Source organism: Typopeltis vanoorti, chromosome 20 (assembly GCF_054136105.1).
Source record: "Typopeltis vanoorti isolate ZY-2024b chromosome 20, IOZ_Tvanoo_1.0, whole genome shotgun sequence".
Taxonomy (NCBI): domain Eukaryota; kingdom Metazoa; phylum Arthropoda; class Arachnida; order Uropygi; family Thelyphonidae; genus Typopeltis; species Typopeltis vanoorti.
The window spans coordinates 10,147,348-10,163,447 of NC_143568.1; the positions used below are offsets into that span (position 1 = coordinate 10,147,348).

A 16,100-nucleotide genomic window follows, 5' to 3' on the forward strand; every position below is an offset into this window, starting at 1 on the left:
GACAAAAATCACCAATTTTACATGAGTGCTAAATTCACTGACCAACCACAATGTATCCTCGAACCAATCCCCTATTCAAATATATGAAAACCAAAAATGTAATATCCCAAATGAACGAGGAAGAAATATGCCCTGATGTTTTAAAAGAAGTTCAATATACAATGGATAGCATGAGCAATGGAAAGATATCAGGTGAAGATGAGTTACCAATAAAAGTTCTGAAAAGCAGGTGGTATACCAGTCATGACTATGTTAAGTAAAATTTATACATCATGCCTAAGACAGAAGAAAATATCATACAGTTGGAACAATGCTATCCTTACTATGGTTTGAGAGACAGATAACATATTAAAAATTACCACTGTATCAGTCTCCATTCAACAATATACAATTTTTTTACAAAAATCATTAGCAACAGAATAATAAAATATACCAGATTTTTGCCAACCTCCATAACAAGCAGGATTCAGAAAAAACCTACACCATTGATCATATATGTGTGTGTGTGTGTGTGAAATAAGAAATAATTTAAAAGACAAATGAATACCAAAATCCATTAGATCTGCATTAATTGATTTTGAAAAGGCATTTGATTCAATCTCAACATTAGCTATTTTAGAAGCCCTTAAAAATCAAGGGATTGAAAAAAAAAACTTATATTGATATATAAAGTCATATATATATATATATATACAAAAATTCAACTGCATCTTTAAAATCAGGAACAGATATGAAATTTCTTATAAAAAAAAGGGAGTCAGACGAAGATGCCATTTCACCAAATTATTTACAGTGGTTTTTCAGCTCTTTCCATCTCTAGAATACCATTCTGATATCAACTTTGTACATTTTTGAGTGTTACTTCTGCAATACGACCTACCCATTGCCATGGAAATTCATTTTTATAATTTCATACTTCTTCTAGTCTTGTCTTTCATATATGTCACCTATTATTGTTTGCATTTTACTTTTCATGTTGTTTTGTGTGCTACATATATGGTTCCCCAGTCCTTTGTGACATCAAAATACCAATTCAAATCATTTCATTTATTGCCAGCAATTTCTTTTGTTCTATTTCCTGCGATTTCCATTGTTGTATTCTCTGCAATTTTTTTTACTGTTTCCTGCCATTATTTATTATGTATGGTTCCTACTATACATACATATCCTTCTTCTATTATTCATGTAACATTTACCACCATTTCATCTATCCATTTCTCCATCATTTCCTTTGTGTCATGGAAATAGTGTGGGGAGAGGGGGAAAGAAATCAATCTTTATTCTCTAAATTCATAACACTGAACTTGGCAAACTATTTCTCTTGTTCCTGGGGATTAACAATAGTGAACATCCGCTGTACACTGGAAGAATTGATAGTGAATATTCTTTAGCATACCAACGAAGCTATTAGTCTATGTCAGGAGATTCCTGGAATTTGTTATAGCACATGAAAGCTGAGAGTATAACCTAATTTTAGAACATACTGATTTCTAATTTGTTTCACTATGGAAATAACTTACTTTGCTATATGGAAGCAATCCTCTAAGCGTAAACTTGGCAGTGAGTGGATCTAACTTCCAGACATTTCCTAGAGTTCCTGAGTGACCAATTACAGGCAACAGCTTTGCACGACCTGCTGTAGAGGAAAGGGCATCCTCAGTCTCAGCAGAAACTATCAGGAAAGAAAAAATGCAGAAAATTATCTGTTAATCAGCATTCACACTTAAATTTTACAATGTTGTTGTTTTGCAATGATATTCAAAGAGAATATCATTACTATTATGCTTGATGGCCTGTCAATGGCAAGTCATATAGCTTAACACAAACCTAATTACGCTATACCAAATGAGGTTCCATAGGCACAATGCTACATTGCTATTCTTATAATAAACTATTCTTGTAGTCTCCACAGGTTTGCTAATACTCAGTACTGATTTTAATGCTATGATAATGCAGTCAATACTATCTGCATAGTCTGTGTTCTTTGTTTTCAGGATGAAAAATTAAAGTTTTAGTAGATGAAAAAGACCATTTACGTCTGTATGAAAACCCAATATAGAGGTTATAAATTATATATTTAGTTTAATCCTTTACTCAAGTGTAAGCAAACAACGTTTGTGCCTGAAGTATCTTCAGGACTGGGGAAACTCATGGCAAAGGTGGACTGAGTTCTCATTACTTTCCTTAGTATCCCATAATGCAAAGCACATCTCTTGTGGAGATGTATAATGCTATGCATTATGAGAAGGGTCACTACCCAGACCAGTTTCGACCTTTATTGAGGTCTCTTCAGTGGGAGTTAGATCCAGAGGTGATACCAAGGTTGAAGCAATGCAGAAGTCATATTTCCATATGGCAGTTGCCAAAAGGTGTCACGCACTTATTATTAAATTACTCTGGATTAGAGAAAGATGTTGGAAGTTTTTTTTTCACTTGGTTCATCTTTCTCTAATCCAGAGTAATTTAATAATAAGGTGTGACACCTTTTGGCAACTCGCATATGGAAATATGACTTCTCCATTAGTTCCACCTTAGTATCACCACCTTGGAGTCTGGCTCCCACTGATGAGACCTCAATGAAGGTCGAAACCGGTCTGGGTAGTGACCCTTCCCTTAATGCATGGCATTATACATGTCTGCAAGGAGATGTGCTTTGCATTATGGGATACTATGGAAAGTAATGAGAACTCAGTCCGCCTTTGCCACGAGTTGCCCCGGTTCTGAAGATACTTCAGGCACAAACTTTGTTTGCTTACACTTGGATAAAGGATTAAACTAAATATATAATTTATAGTCTAACCAAGTGAAAAAAAAATTCCAAAACCAATACAGAGGTTCTATATATCCATATTCAAACTCAGGTCTTTTTCTAACCAAACAGCATTATAGCTGCTACTGAGTGAGCTACAGAAAATCATATATGCTTTGTGGAATCGATATTTGCTAAACCAAATGTCAAATTCAAAGTGGGGAAAAAAAAAAAAAAAAAAAAAAAAAGTTGGATATCTGAATTTTAATAGATATCTTTCAGAAACTTAATACAAAAACTTTTGCTTCCCTCATAATTGACAACATATTTCCTAAACGTTTGTCTACATACAAATAGCATCAACATTACAAAACTTTTCAAAGCTCATACAAAATCACAAATAAGTTCTAATCTAATTTAAATAAATTTATACCTAAGCAAGACTAGTAGTCACAAAAAATAATAAGAACATTGGAAAGTCTTGCTCATAACATACAAAAACATTTAAATAACTACTTTTATAAAATGCCTTTTACTAATTAATTAAAATGAAATTAAAATTAAAAAATTTAATTAAAAATGAATTGAAGTTAAATAGTTATTTAAATGGATTTGTTTTATAATGTTATTATTTTTGACTACTAAAGCCTTGCTTAGAAATAAAATAAATTTATTTAAATTAGATATCGGAACTTAATTGCGACTTTGTATGAGCCACGAAATGTTTTGTAATGTTGGTACTGTATACAGGCAAACATTTTTGAAATATGTTGTCAATTACAAGGAAAGCAAAAGTTACCACTGTAATTCAAGTTGAGTGAATATTAAAATGAACTTGCCTCAGTGCATATGTAATGAAAAACTGTTATAAATTCCGGCAGTTTCATAATGAAATTATAATTAAATAACCTTTTCTGCACTGTGAAGAAAGAACCTTTGTCATTTCAACCCCAATGCTGTAAAGTAGTAATAGCAGCACACAGTGATAGACTTGAGCAGAAGTTTCTCAGTTGTATTTCCAAGCATGTGTGGAGGTGCTAAGCATTCAGCTGTTCAAGAGTAGGAAAGAAACATAGCAGGAAAAAACTGTGGAGTTTCTGCAGTAATTTAACTATTCTTGCGTCTTCATATGAAGACTGAACATAAATTAGAAGAAAAGTTAGAAATCGAAGACAGAGGATATCCTTGTATAGATATAAGTGTGAAGTTTATTGTAGTTATTAATTCATATAGGATTTATAAATCAGTTAAAGCTGAAAAGGAACTTTATTGATTTCCAGTTCATATAGAAATGAGTCCAGTAAAGTTTGCTTTATTTAGGATTCTCAGTCTGCTAACTGATTTCTAACAGTGAATATGACCTTGGTTATTTCTTCAGAAGCTTTCAGATGGAAGGGAGATTTGTTCTGAAGCATCAAAACAGTTGATAAGATTTTAAGAAGAATGTTGAGATTTTCACACAGAAAGTTAATTCATTGAAGTTTACTGTTACTTTCATACAGAAACTGAAAGTATAGAAGTTTCTTGACTGAAGACAAGATATGTTGTCTTCAGTGTTCTATGATTTTAAAATGTAAGAAGAATTTTTTTGAATTTTCTATCATATAAAGAGCAGTTTTTGTGATTAATCTTTCTCCTGTGTGAATTCAAGAAAGAACAAGTTTCTGTAGGAAGCAAACAAACCAAAATTCCAGAAGTTTTGTAGGATAATAACAACTGTTGGTTTATGTGATTGAAGGGAAGTTGTGCACACTAAGTATTTTTCTTGTTATAATCTGAAGAATGCACTGGTGTTTGCATAGTTAAGTAGTTGATTTGATGTTATATACATTTAGCTTTTTTTGTAAATTAAAGATTTTTTTTTTAAATTTTGGGTGTGAAAGGTTTGAAGACTCAATCTGTTAATGAATTATTAAGGTTATTTAAGAGGTTAAGTTACATATAAGAAATCCTGAGATACATACTTGTGTGCAAGGTTAATTAGGAGTTTGTTTCAGATGTTCTTTTTATTTTGAATTTAAGAGTTTAAACCACATGGAGTGTGAAGGAAGTAAAAAAATATATACACACTCCTGCCCCCCCAACACACACACACACACACACACACACACACACACACACACACACACACACACACACACACACACACACACACACACACACATAAAACACTATGAAAATTAGTAAAACACAGAAAACTATTCAAATTACTATTTTAACAAGAATTCAAGGATTCTTAGGAAAAAAATGGAGTCTTAAATCATCGGGAAAACTGCAGTGACTTTTATCATATGACAGGAAATAATAATGGGGATCAGCAAGGTGCACTAGTTCCTGAAAATATTGAGAAATGCAATCTTTTTTTATTTAATTTTTAGTTTATGCTGCTATCTGCATAATCTCCCTATTATGAAGAATACTTGAAGGAAGGATGCATATGAGATGAGAATTTCTTCACTTTTATTTTTTTAAAAAGGTGAATATATAAGGATGTATATAGAGCTAGTGCTCAAGTGAACTTAATGCTCCCATACTGGAAACAAGATATGTAATCTTCTAAAGTAAAATGATTTGATGATTTCATTTCTTTCTTCATGCTTAGTGATGCAACATCATGAAGGTGTTGAAGGACCCACCTCCATATAATGTTATAATCTGCATGTAGTCAATCAACTACAGGTATGCCTTGATTAACGCGATTAATTAATCTCTCGATGTTACCACATATATCAAAATCGAGTTAATCAAATATAATAATCAATGGTAAAAATTACAATTCGTCCATGATCGATTACTACATTAATAATTCGTTTTATATGGTACTCTATTAGGAAAGATAAAAAATGAATGCAAAGTAAATGTTTAATAAATGCTTGTACCTACATTAGTTACTGCAAATTTTTTTATCAAAAAAAGCTATCGTTATATCATAAAAAAAGAGTCATTTGAACAGTTTTAATTTTTTCTTATCAGCATAAATTCTACAATAACAAGCAAAATGACTCTCTAGACTTCTGCAAACAAGCATTCTTTGAATAACATCTGGATCCATATCCATTACTTGCTGCTTAAGCGATCTAAACTGCGAAATATTCCAAACAGTTCTTTGATTATTATCTCCTTTAGAACCTCATCTTCACATTCCATTTGTTCGTTGTCTTATGCCTGTTGTTAAATTTCAAGAAGATCATTGTCCCTGAAATCTTTTCAATTTGAATCCAATAATTCTTTAACATCTCCTGCATCAACACCATCAAAACCAAGGTCTTCAATCGAAATGATTTCTTCATTCTTCAACCACGTTGTTCATAGGATTTTGAAAACATTAGCACATTCTGGCAAAAGGTTTTTCCAAACAGCTCTCATGCAGCTAGAAGACACTTGCTCCCATGAGTCATGAATGTTTTCAATTGCGTGTTTAATGTTAAAATTTTTCAAAAATTCTTGAAGCATAATCACATTTTCTCCTGTTGTTGTTTCTACTGCCTTTGAGAACGTCTTTTTAAGAAAACAGGCTTTGAAAGTTGCAATGATGTCCATGGGTTGTAACAATGAGGTCATATTTGGTGGAAGAAACAAAACTTTCACATTTTCACACAGATCATTAAGAGAATTTGGATAATCAAGTGCATTATCTAAAAGCAAAAGAGCTTTGAAAGCTAAGTTATTTCTCTTGCAATAAGTTTCAACTGCCAGACAAAAATAAGACAAACCAATCTTTGAATAGGCTTTGGGTAACCCAAGCCTTCTGATTCTCCCACCAAATTACAGGCAGAGAGTTCTTTACATCCTTTTAAAGCCTTGAGTTCTGAGTTCGATAGACAAGCAGCAGCTTCAATTTAAAATCTCCATTCACATTCCCTCCAAGCATAACAGTTAAGCAATCTTTTGATACTTTATAGAAGGCTGCACTGCTTCTTTTTTAGATATAAAAGTTCTAGATGGCATTTTTTTCCCTCATAAAGGCCAGTTTCATCTACATTGAAAATTTGGCGGTAATTGTAATAATTTTCTTCGATAATTTTCTGCAGCTCAGCAGGAAATGTAGATGCAGCATCTTCATCGGCACTTGCAGCTTCACCTGTTATTTTCACATTAATAATGGGCTGTAAAATTTACAAAGAACGTCATTTGTAAATACAGCAGAACAACTGGAGCTTGTAATACACCCACTCTTAATTGGAAGAAAAGTCATCATGTTCACGACTTTCTTTGGCCAGAAAGAAAGAAAGACTTTCTTTCTCTTGGAAACACTAATCGAGTTGTACAGAAAGTGAATTTCATGCCACATTTGATTCTCAAATATTTACTTAATATTTGAAATATTACATAATATTTACTTAATAAACAAATAAATACTTAAACAGAATAGAAAGCAGAAATAGAAGAAGAATCAAAACATCCAATACTGATTATACATAAAAATAGCAGAAGAAAGTCTAGGGTAAAAAAAAAAAAAAAGAAAGAAAGAAAAAGAAAAATGGAAAAGAAAAAAAAAGAACTCTGTATACAGAATGATGAAAGCAAGAACTTAAATGAAAATAAAAAACTGCATACATTAAATGGCTTACCTCAAGAAAACTGGAAGATGAAATAGAATATAAGAGAAAAAGAGCAATAGCAAAAAGTGAGAATAGAAAAAAAAACTTTACAGAAAAATTTCAGATAATTATATTAGTACATTGGGGGAAAAAATGTATAAACCACATTCCAAAATCTATAAAGAAATAAAGTTCTTACAGAAAGAAACAAAAGATATTGGAGAAACAGATGACTAACAATGGATAGATTATCATCATAGACTCTGAAAAGGAAATAAACAGTCAGAATTATTGTAACAAAAATATAACTAATACTGGGTTTATAGTTCGTAATAATTATTTAATAAACCTACTAGTTTTGCCAATTAAGTTAGTGGCTTAAATGGCAAACTGAGTTAGGATAAACACAAATAAATATACAACATACGTTAAATATGAATCATTACATAACTAAAAACACCGAATGTGTAGGAACCATTACACAAAAATACAAGTAAAACAGAAACACATGGAGCGTAGAAGCTGGCATGTGGTCAGTCATTGTTCAGAAGGTGCACCTGATAGATTGCAGAAAAATTGTGTGATGTGTTTAAAGATTTAATGAGTGACTTCCAAATGTCACACAAAATCATCCGTTGGTTTCTGTTGAGAGAGTGCCTTGTGAGTGGATTACCACTGCATTACCACTTGAGGTAATGCAGGCACTGAAGTTGTCTTTTATGTACAGCATGGAGCTCTTGTCCCATTCAATGTTGTTGTGAGTGTGAGAGAAATGGAATGCCAGACCTGAGCTGTCTTCTCTGTTGTTACTGATGCCTTCAATATGCTCCTTTTGTCTTATTTCTAAACTTCTTGATGTTTGCCCTATTAAGGCAACAAGAACATGAATATTGTAAATTCCAGGATGTTTGTTGAAAGGAAAAATCTACAAACAACTTTTGGGCCTTGCAATGGGAAGCTTTGAAAACGATGTCTTGTTATTTAGAAATCCTACACCATTACTTTGGTGGCGATATGTAGACGACATATTCATAATATGGAAATGCAGTGTGGTTGAGTTACATGATTTTCTGGCATCTATTAACTCCTTCCACCATAAAATCAAATTCATTTCAGGAATTTGAAATGAATTTGATTTCCTTCACTTGAAAATGAAAGAAAATTACCTTTTCTAGATGTTCTAATTACAAAAAAAAAAAGACGGAGGCATTTCTCTCTATAAGCCAATTCATACAGGTTGTTATCTACATTTCTCCTCGTTGCACCATATTTTATCAAAATTAGGTATTGTACATATGCTGAAAAAGAGAGCGACCTCTATTATAAGAGATGAAGGAACTAAGAAAGAATTACATTATATTCTCCAACTGTTGATCAGCAATGGATATCCTAAAAAATAGCAAAAAATACTATTCTCTCTCCACAACAGATCAATGACATTCATTACAGAACGTTGGTTTCCATCCTTTTTATTGGAGAACTTTCACTAAAAATAGCAAATTGAAAATTAGAGTGGCCTTCAAACCCATTATGATAGTACGAAATCTGTTATGATCACCCAAGGCCAACAACCCATTCAACAAAACATCCTGGAGTTTGAAATATTCCATATTCTTGTGGCCTTAATTATACAGGGAAAACATCAAGAAGTTTAGAAATAAGACAAAAGGAGCATATTGGAGATGTCAATAACAACAGAGAAGACAGCTCATGTCTAGCATTCCATTTTTCCTACACTTACCACAACACTGAATGGGACAAGAGCTCCATGACATACATAGAAGACAACTTCAGCGCAGGCAACATCGAAGAAGCTACAATGGTAATCCACTCACAAAGAAACCAAGGGATGATTTTGTGTGACATTCGGAAGTCACTCATTAGATCTTTAAACACATCAAACTTTTTTCTGCAAACTATTGAATTCTATCGATATGCTGCAAGTAAAAGGAAGATTGAATATGAAAGAATAACTTTTCTAAATGCAGATGACATGAGGGTTATAGATGCAGAAGAGGTTGTTCAACTAATGAGTGCCCTTTTCGTTAAAAGCTATCAACACGGTGTACATGACAGTGAGCTCACTGCTACCTCTTAACTATGAGGACGAGGCATTAGAGCTGTTGCACAAACTGAATAAGAATTCAGCAATAGGGACTGATGGGTGCTTAAAGATGCACAGATGCTAAAAGAGTGTTCAGCTGAACTGGCTATTCTTTTAGCAGGCTGTTTAATATGAGTCTTAGAACAGGGAAGATTCCGCAGGAATACAAGGAATGTATGGTAATTCCACTGCACAAGGGTGAGGCAAAGACCGATGTATCCAACTATCGACCAATTAGTATCTCAGGAGTGGTGGTGAAGATTTTGGAAAAATTGGTTAGGGCTCGCATTCAGAAATGGGTTGACAGTAAATCTCTACTTTGAAATGAGCAATGTGGGTTTGCTAAGAGAAGGTCATGTTTTAGCAACCTGCTCGCATTCTATAACAATATTACCATTGAACTAGAAAAGGGGAATGGATATACCATGAAACTTTGGGATTTTGCTAAGGTATTTGACAGAATATAGCATGGTAGACTAGTGCATAAATTGGAGAATATGGGTTTGGATTATAGAATATTAGCATGAATAAGAGAATGGCTGATTGATAGAAATCAAAAGTGGTATATGGTAGATGTGAGTCTGCAAGGTACACCACTGGGTGGTGTACCACAAGGATCAGTGCTTGGTCCACTGTTATTCAATCTTTACATTAATGATAATGGGAAGGATTTGACAAGCAACATACAGCTATCTGCTGATGATGCAAAGATAGGCAGGATAATCAGAAATGCTGCTGATATACAGTACTCGCAAAATGATTTGAATAAGCTGGAATTGTGGGCACGGGAAAATGGATGTCAGTTCAGTGTCGGTAAATGTAAAGTCATTCACTTTGGCATGATTAGATATCCAATGTTGTATTATATTGGTGGGATTATGCTTGAAGAAACTGATGATGCTACAGATCTTGGAGTGGTAGTAGATAGGAAGTTGAAGTTCAGGGGCCATGTCGCAAAGATTGCAAATACAGCTCAAAAGATAACTGCAATGCTGAAAGAAACGTTCATATGTAAAGATAAGAATGTCATTTTGCCTCTTTAGAAGGCCTTGATAAGACCTTACTTGGACTATTGTGTACAGGTCTGGTCTCCTGGTTATCGTTGTGATTCTGATATACGGAGAGTGTTAAAAATGATATCAGGATTATGTAATACTGATTATGAAGACAGACTGAGAATTTGTAGACTGCAGACATGAGCAAACAGAAGAAAGTGGAGGTGATATGATTGAGACTAAAGAACTTCTGAAAGAGTCATACAGGATTTCAATTGATGGAATTTTTCAATTTATTGCATGTGAGGAAAGGACAAGAGGGCATCCTTGGAAGCTGAGAATGAATGCTGCTAAGAATGGGGTGAAGAAATGGGGAGAATTCAACTTCTAAGTTGAATTCTCTTCTTTTTAAGTTGAAAGGAGGAGGAGGGACATTCAGCAATTCTCATGTTCAGTTTTGTTATCCTTTTTATAGATGGGATACGAGAGCTTTACTCCATTTGAAATTTTACTTTCTGAGCCATCCTTTTGAATTATACAGTATAGCAACTGAAAAACTGTATACCTCCATATTTAGTATTTCTGATTAAATATTATCTACTCCAGGTGCTTTTCCACTGCATTGCCATTGCAAGCACATATTGATATCTACTGATTGAATTCCTTTTGGATAACTTCTACACTATTCTGTCATCACAACTGATTGTTTCATTTAACAGTCTTTCAAAATTCTTAGTCTAGGCATCCAAAATATCTTCAGATTTTTATATCACCTTCATTTTTAAATTTTTTTTTTTTTCCCCCAGCAGCCTCCATTTGGTTAAATGGAAGAGAAATAACTTGGTGATATTTCTCTTCCATATTCTTGCCAAAGTCTTTTCATGATGTTTGTTTAGCTACTTTTACACACAGCTCAGCTCTCTTACATTTTTCTCTGTATTCTCTTAGGGCCTATGTTAACTTACCTGCTAGGAACTGTCAATATCCTTTTTTCTCTTCCAAATTTGCTTCTAACTTCTTACACTTATGATGCAGTTCTGATTTTTTTTTATCCTTGCAGACAACTTCACTTCATGCCTCCCTAGATGAATCAATGTTTTCTTCAGAGTCTGCCACTGAGTCAAGGTGTGGTTCTTGTTTCTAACTCATTCTTTTTTTTTTTTTTCTAAAATAATATTTGTATTGTTATATCTACAGTTTACCAGTAAAAGCTGCTGCTCAAATTAATTTTTTTGAAAACTTTCTTACACATTTTTCTTTCAATATATTCATTTTTATCCTACTTCAAACTAAGAGGTGATCATTTCTTATTTCAAATCTCTTGTATACTCTTGCATCCTGAACCAGTATGAAGATATCACTATCAACAGTAATATATATATTCAACAAAACTCTTCTTATTTCTTTTATGTAAAATTGCGCACATCTTCATAGTGAAACATGGTATTAGTTATGATATTGGTTACTAGTTTGTGTTCTGAACAGAGATCTAGCAGGCACTTACCATTATTATTAGTTTTGCCCATTTCTCCAAATTTTTCCAAAACATTCTATATGCCTGAGATTCATTTCCTACTCTGCTGTTTAGATCTCCAACAAAGACCAGGTTTTCCATTTTTTTATGTCAACTGTCTTCTCCAATGACTTAAATTCTTTTACTTATTCCTAAAGAGGGATCATAAGCAGAAATAATTTCTCATTTTGAAATTTTGTGTGAATGTTACTGCTATTCTTTTTCTCCGTTCACTATTGTTTGCTTATAATATCCTAATTTTATTATAGAGTAGGATCTCACGTTTTCATCTTCTTCATTTCAGCGACACTATGTCCACACAGTACTTCTCTAGTTCTTCTGCTGGTACAAAGGCTTTTCTATTAATGCTCCTTATGTTCATGCCTATCTCGAATTCTGCTGACATTGAGTTTGTTACCAATATCACATGCTTACATATACTGATGCAATTTAATGATAAAATTCTGTAATTCAGATATAGTATAAAATTTATCAAAATTAATATGATAAGGGGTTTGTCCAGCATGTGTTATTTACACTTACACCTCTAAGAGAATGTATTCATATTTCAGTAAATGTGAGGACGACTTCACTCATCTGAGGTATGTATTCCAAAGCTTTTTTCATTATATTAAAATGACAATGACAATGTGTATAACTTACTTATGACATGCACATGAAGTATTTGCTTCATGTGTATGTCAAGTTTTGAAAAGAGTGATGTATGTACTCTTTAAAATGAAGCTGTAAGATAAGCCAAATTTCTGAGGTGTTTAGACAAGATACTTTTAATGGAGTAGATGACAACTTTTCCTGTCATTAGGCATGTGCTTAAATGATGAGAGTAGCAACTACCTGTGCATGTGTGAAGACACGGTATTTCAAGTACAATGTAATGAGAATCATTTCATGATAATGACAAAAGTATTTTGCATTTCCAGCCATGTAATGTGTGGCGATTTTTTGCATTAATAAGAGCCATGAGATCATAAAGCAAGTTTTCATTTCTTAAAGAATTTCATTATCACTAGTGAAGATTCCAAGTACAGCATAAGGTATTAGAACATAGGAAAGACATTTGCTGCAAGGACATTTAGCATTAACATCCAATATTCCTATTTCTGCTGGTGAAGTTAATGTACAACTAATCTGCTACATGTGCATATTCCTATGAGTTAGTATTAGAAGATGAAAAGGCTAGTATTTAGAATGTGGCTTCACAAGCTTAATGTATATACAGTTGATTCTTATTATAGTAATTCAGAGGGATGTAGGAACAGTTTCTTATAATGGACAGTTAGCTATAGTGAATTTCCTTCAGAACAGCACTGTGCCTATGTCACTTTTTGGTGTAGTTTGTTAGAATGAGTGGGTATGTGCACTGTGTAATAGTAAGAGTCAACTATATAAAGATTGTTTTACCCTTGCCTTTTATATCACTCCTGAGTGAATAATTTTTAATCTCTCTGCAGCAGAATTTCATTTCATTTTATATGTTAATTTGTTCATGTTCATAGTACATCTTTATCTATATACCTCTTCTCTTTTTATTTCTTTTATATTATACTGGGGGGAGGCTCTGGCACCTACGGCACCCCTCCCCGAGTTCCAGGCTGGTGGACCGGTTCTTTATGAACCTCACTTTAATTATTCAAAATCACAAAATGAAAATAAAATATTTACCGTATAATCAGTCATGACATGCGCGTTATGTTAATTTCAGTAATGAATACTAACACGTACTGTTCTAATGGTCGACAATGAGTTTGATTGTTGTAATCCTGAAATGATAAAATTGTCTCATGAAGGCAAACACATTGTTGGATGTTTCAAAACAATGAAGACGTGACATAAAAACATGACAAATTTCGTTTCATCTTTTTATATATATAGAATGGATTATATTCTGCATGTGCTTTGGCTAAAATCTTTGGTCTGGTGCTGCATTTCAAGTATAACAAATTGGATTCAATCACACAATTATTAATTACCGATTATGGGAAGGATATTAATTAGCCAAGCAGTTTCTTGCTCTTGAAAATAATTAACTAAAAATTTATAATTAATAATAAATGAAAGATCAATAAACTAATACAAAAATGATATTTGAAAGTTATTTGAAAGTACTTAGTTGATTTTGAAAACTACATGGAGCCTCCAACTATTTTTATAAATATCATTAAAAAGTTCTCACCTGCTACAGAAACCATTTGTGCTGTAGGTTTAAAGCTGTCAATAAATGAGGAAAGCAATTTGGAAAATTTCTGAAAGATATTTGTAAAATGATATCCAATTTATATCTCAAAACTAGTAAAAGTATAATAATTTATTTTCCAAAGTTTATGTCATTTATAAATTGTCTAAAAATAAGTAATTTATTTCAGTATTCAAGGACTATTAACATATATACACACACATACACACACAAAAAAAAAAAAAAAAAAAAAAAAACTGTACTTGTACATTCATTCAGGACATCCTATGAAGGATATATCTCAATTTTCATATAATAGATATGTTTTTTTTTTTTTTTGGTTTTTTTTACAGACATCCTATGAAGGATATATCTCAATTTTCACATGATAGATATGAATGGTTATTTTTTAAAATATTTTATTGCCAAAAATGTATTATTATGAAGCAAAAAGAAATATAAAAATAACTGCAGCTAACTCTTTTACTGAAATAAGGGCTTTCAATCTCCATTCCCTGCAAACCTGTTTTTTCTTTTTCTGAAAACTGTGCCTTTGCAATTCATGACAAATATACAGCATATGTTCAGTGCCACAGATCAAAAACTTCTCACTCAGCTCACATTACAGCCCAAATGTTTTACACATTACAAGTGTAAAAAATGTATCAAAATGAGTCATAAGAACTGAATAAACTTGTCTACTGCTCACTGAGTCTTCTAGTTCCTAGCTGAGAGTGTTAAGTATAACTTCTTCCTTCCTTGTTTCCACCTCTCTTACACAACTTGATAATATCATTATGACATAAGCCAAAGTAGAAAGTATTTTACCTTGGGTATAATAAATGTTAAAGATACCAAGTTATTTTAAACCTGGTTTTACTCCATTTCCCAAGTAAGCAAACAGACAAACAAATCAAGTTTGCGCCTCGCCTGCAAGTGTTGCAAGTCTAGCTGACCCTGCAGTAGTGCAAGACCAAGGCAACTCATGGTAAAAGCAGAATAAGCTCTGATCACTAATCTTAATATTTACCCATAATGCAAAGCACATCTTCTGGAGGAGATGTATGATGCTTTGTATTAAAGGCATTGCATTAGGTGCTTTGCATTATGGGTAAATATTAAGATTAGTGATCAGAGCTTATTCTACTTTTACCTTACCTTGCCTTGCAGGCGAGGTGCAAACTTGACTTGTTTGTCTGTTTGCTTACTTGGGAAATGGAGTAAAACCAGGTTTAAAATAGCTTGGTATCTTTAACACATAAGCCAAAGTTAAGGTGGATCCTATTGGCAACAGTCCCCTTCAACTCCTGTTCAGGGAACCAAAAGGCAAATAACCTCCTGTAATACCTCAAAATTCCTCAAGCAGTCTTTGTATTAATAATTTACCAGGTCCAGATGGTATCTCTCCAACTGTGCTCCAGAATAATATCGCCTATAAAAATGCTGTCATATTCATCTGGAATCTAACGAAAGCACATACTTAAAAAAAAGAGAGTAAAAGTCAGACATCAGCAGTTATCCCATTGACCTCAACTTCAATACTCTCAAAAGTGAGGGAGAAGGTCTCGATGACCAGCTTCTTCATTATGTAGAGACCCATCAGTTAATTAGTGCTTACAATATGGATTCTGCCATTCTTTTTCTACAGCAAACCTCCTGACTAACCTGTTCCACCTTTGGAAACTAACCATTCCCCACACAGACCATTGAAAGATTTAGAAAAATCCATGTAATCACTCGTGATATCTCAAAGTATCTAATCACGTTTGACATCAAGAACTTCTCAAAAAAGCTACCATATTATGGTCACTCTACTGCCCTTTGTGACTGAGCTGCCAGCTTCTCTCTGGTTGTTCTATACATGACATTATGGATGGCTTCCTCTGATCAGATTTCTTTAGCAACATGTGACCAAATTGTATTCTCATTGGCTTAAACCAATATAGAAAATAATGGTACAACATGACAAAATTTCATGCCGGCTAGGGTGTTGCCTGGTTAAAC

At 33.2% G+C, this 16,100-nt stretch overlaps 1 protein-coding gene across 1 annotated transcript in view; it reads right to left on the reverse strand.

Moving 5' to 3' along the window:
• The window catches only part of MED23 (mediator complex subunit 23), a 435,475-nt gene that overhangs the window by 343,077 nt on the left and 76,298 nt on the right, over positions 1-16,100 (reverse strand). Inside the window, exons 7-8 of the mRNA XM_090410280.1 lie at positions 14,097-14,166; positions 1,521-1,672 (exon numbers count right to left, since the gene is read on the reverse strand). Coding sequence (XP_090266406.1) covers positions 1,521-1,672; positions 14,097-14,166 — 222 coding nt within the window. The remainder of the gene's footprint in view (positions 1-1,520; positions 1,673-14,096; positions 14,167-16,100) is intronic.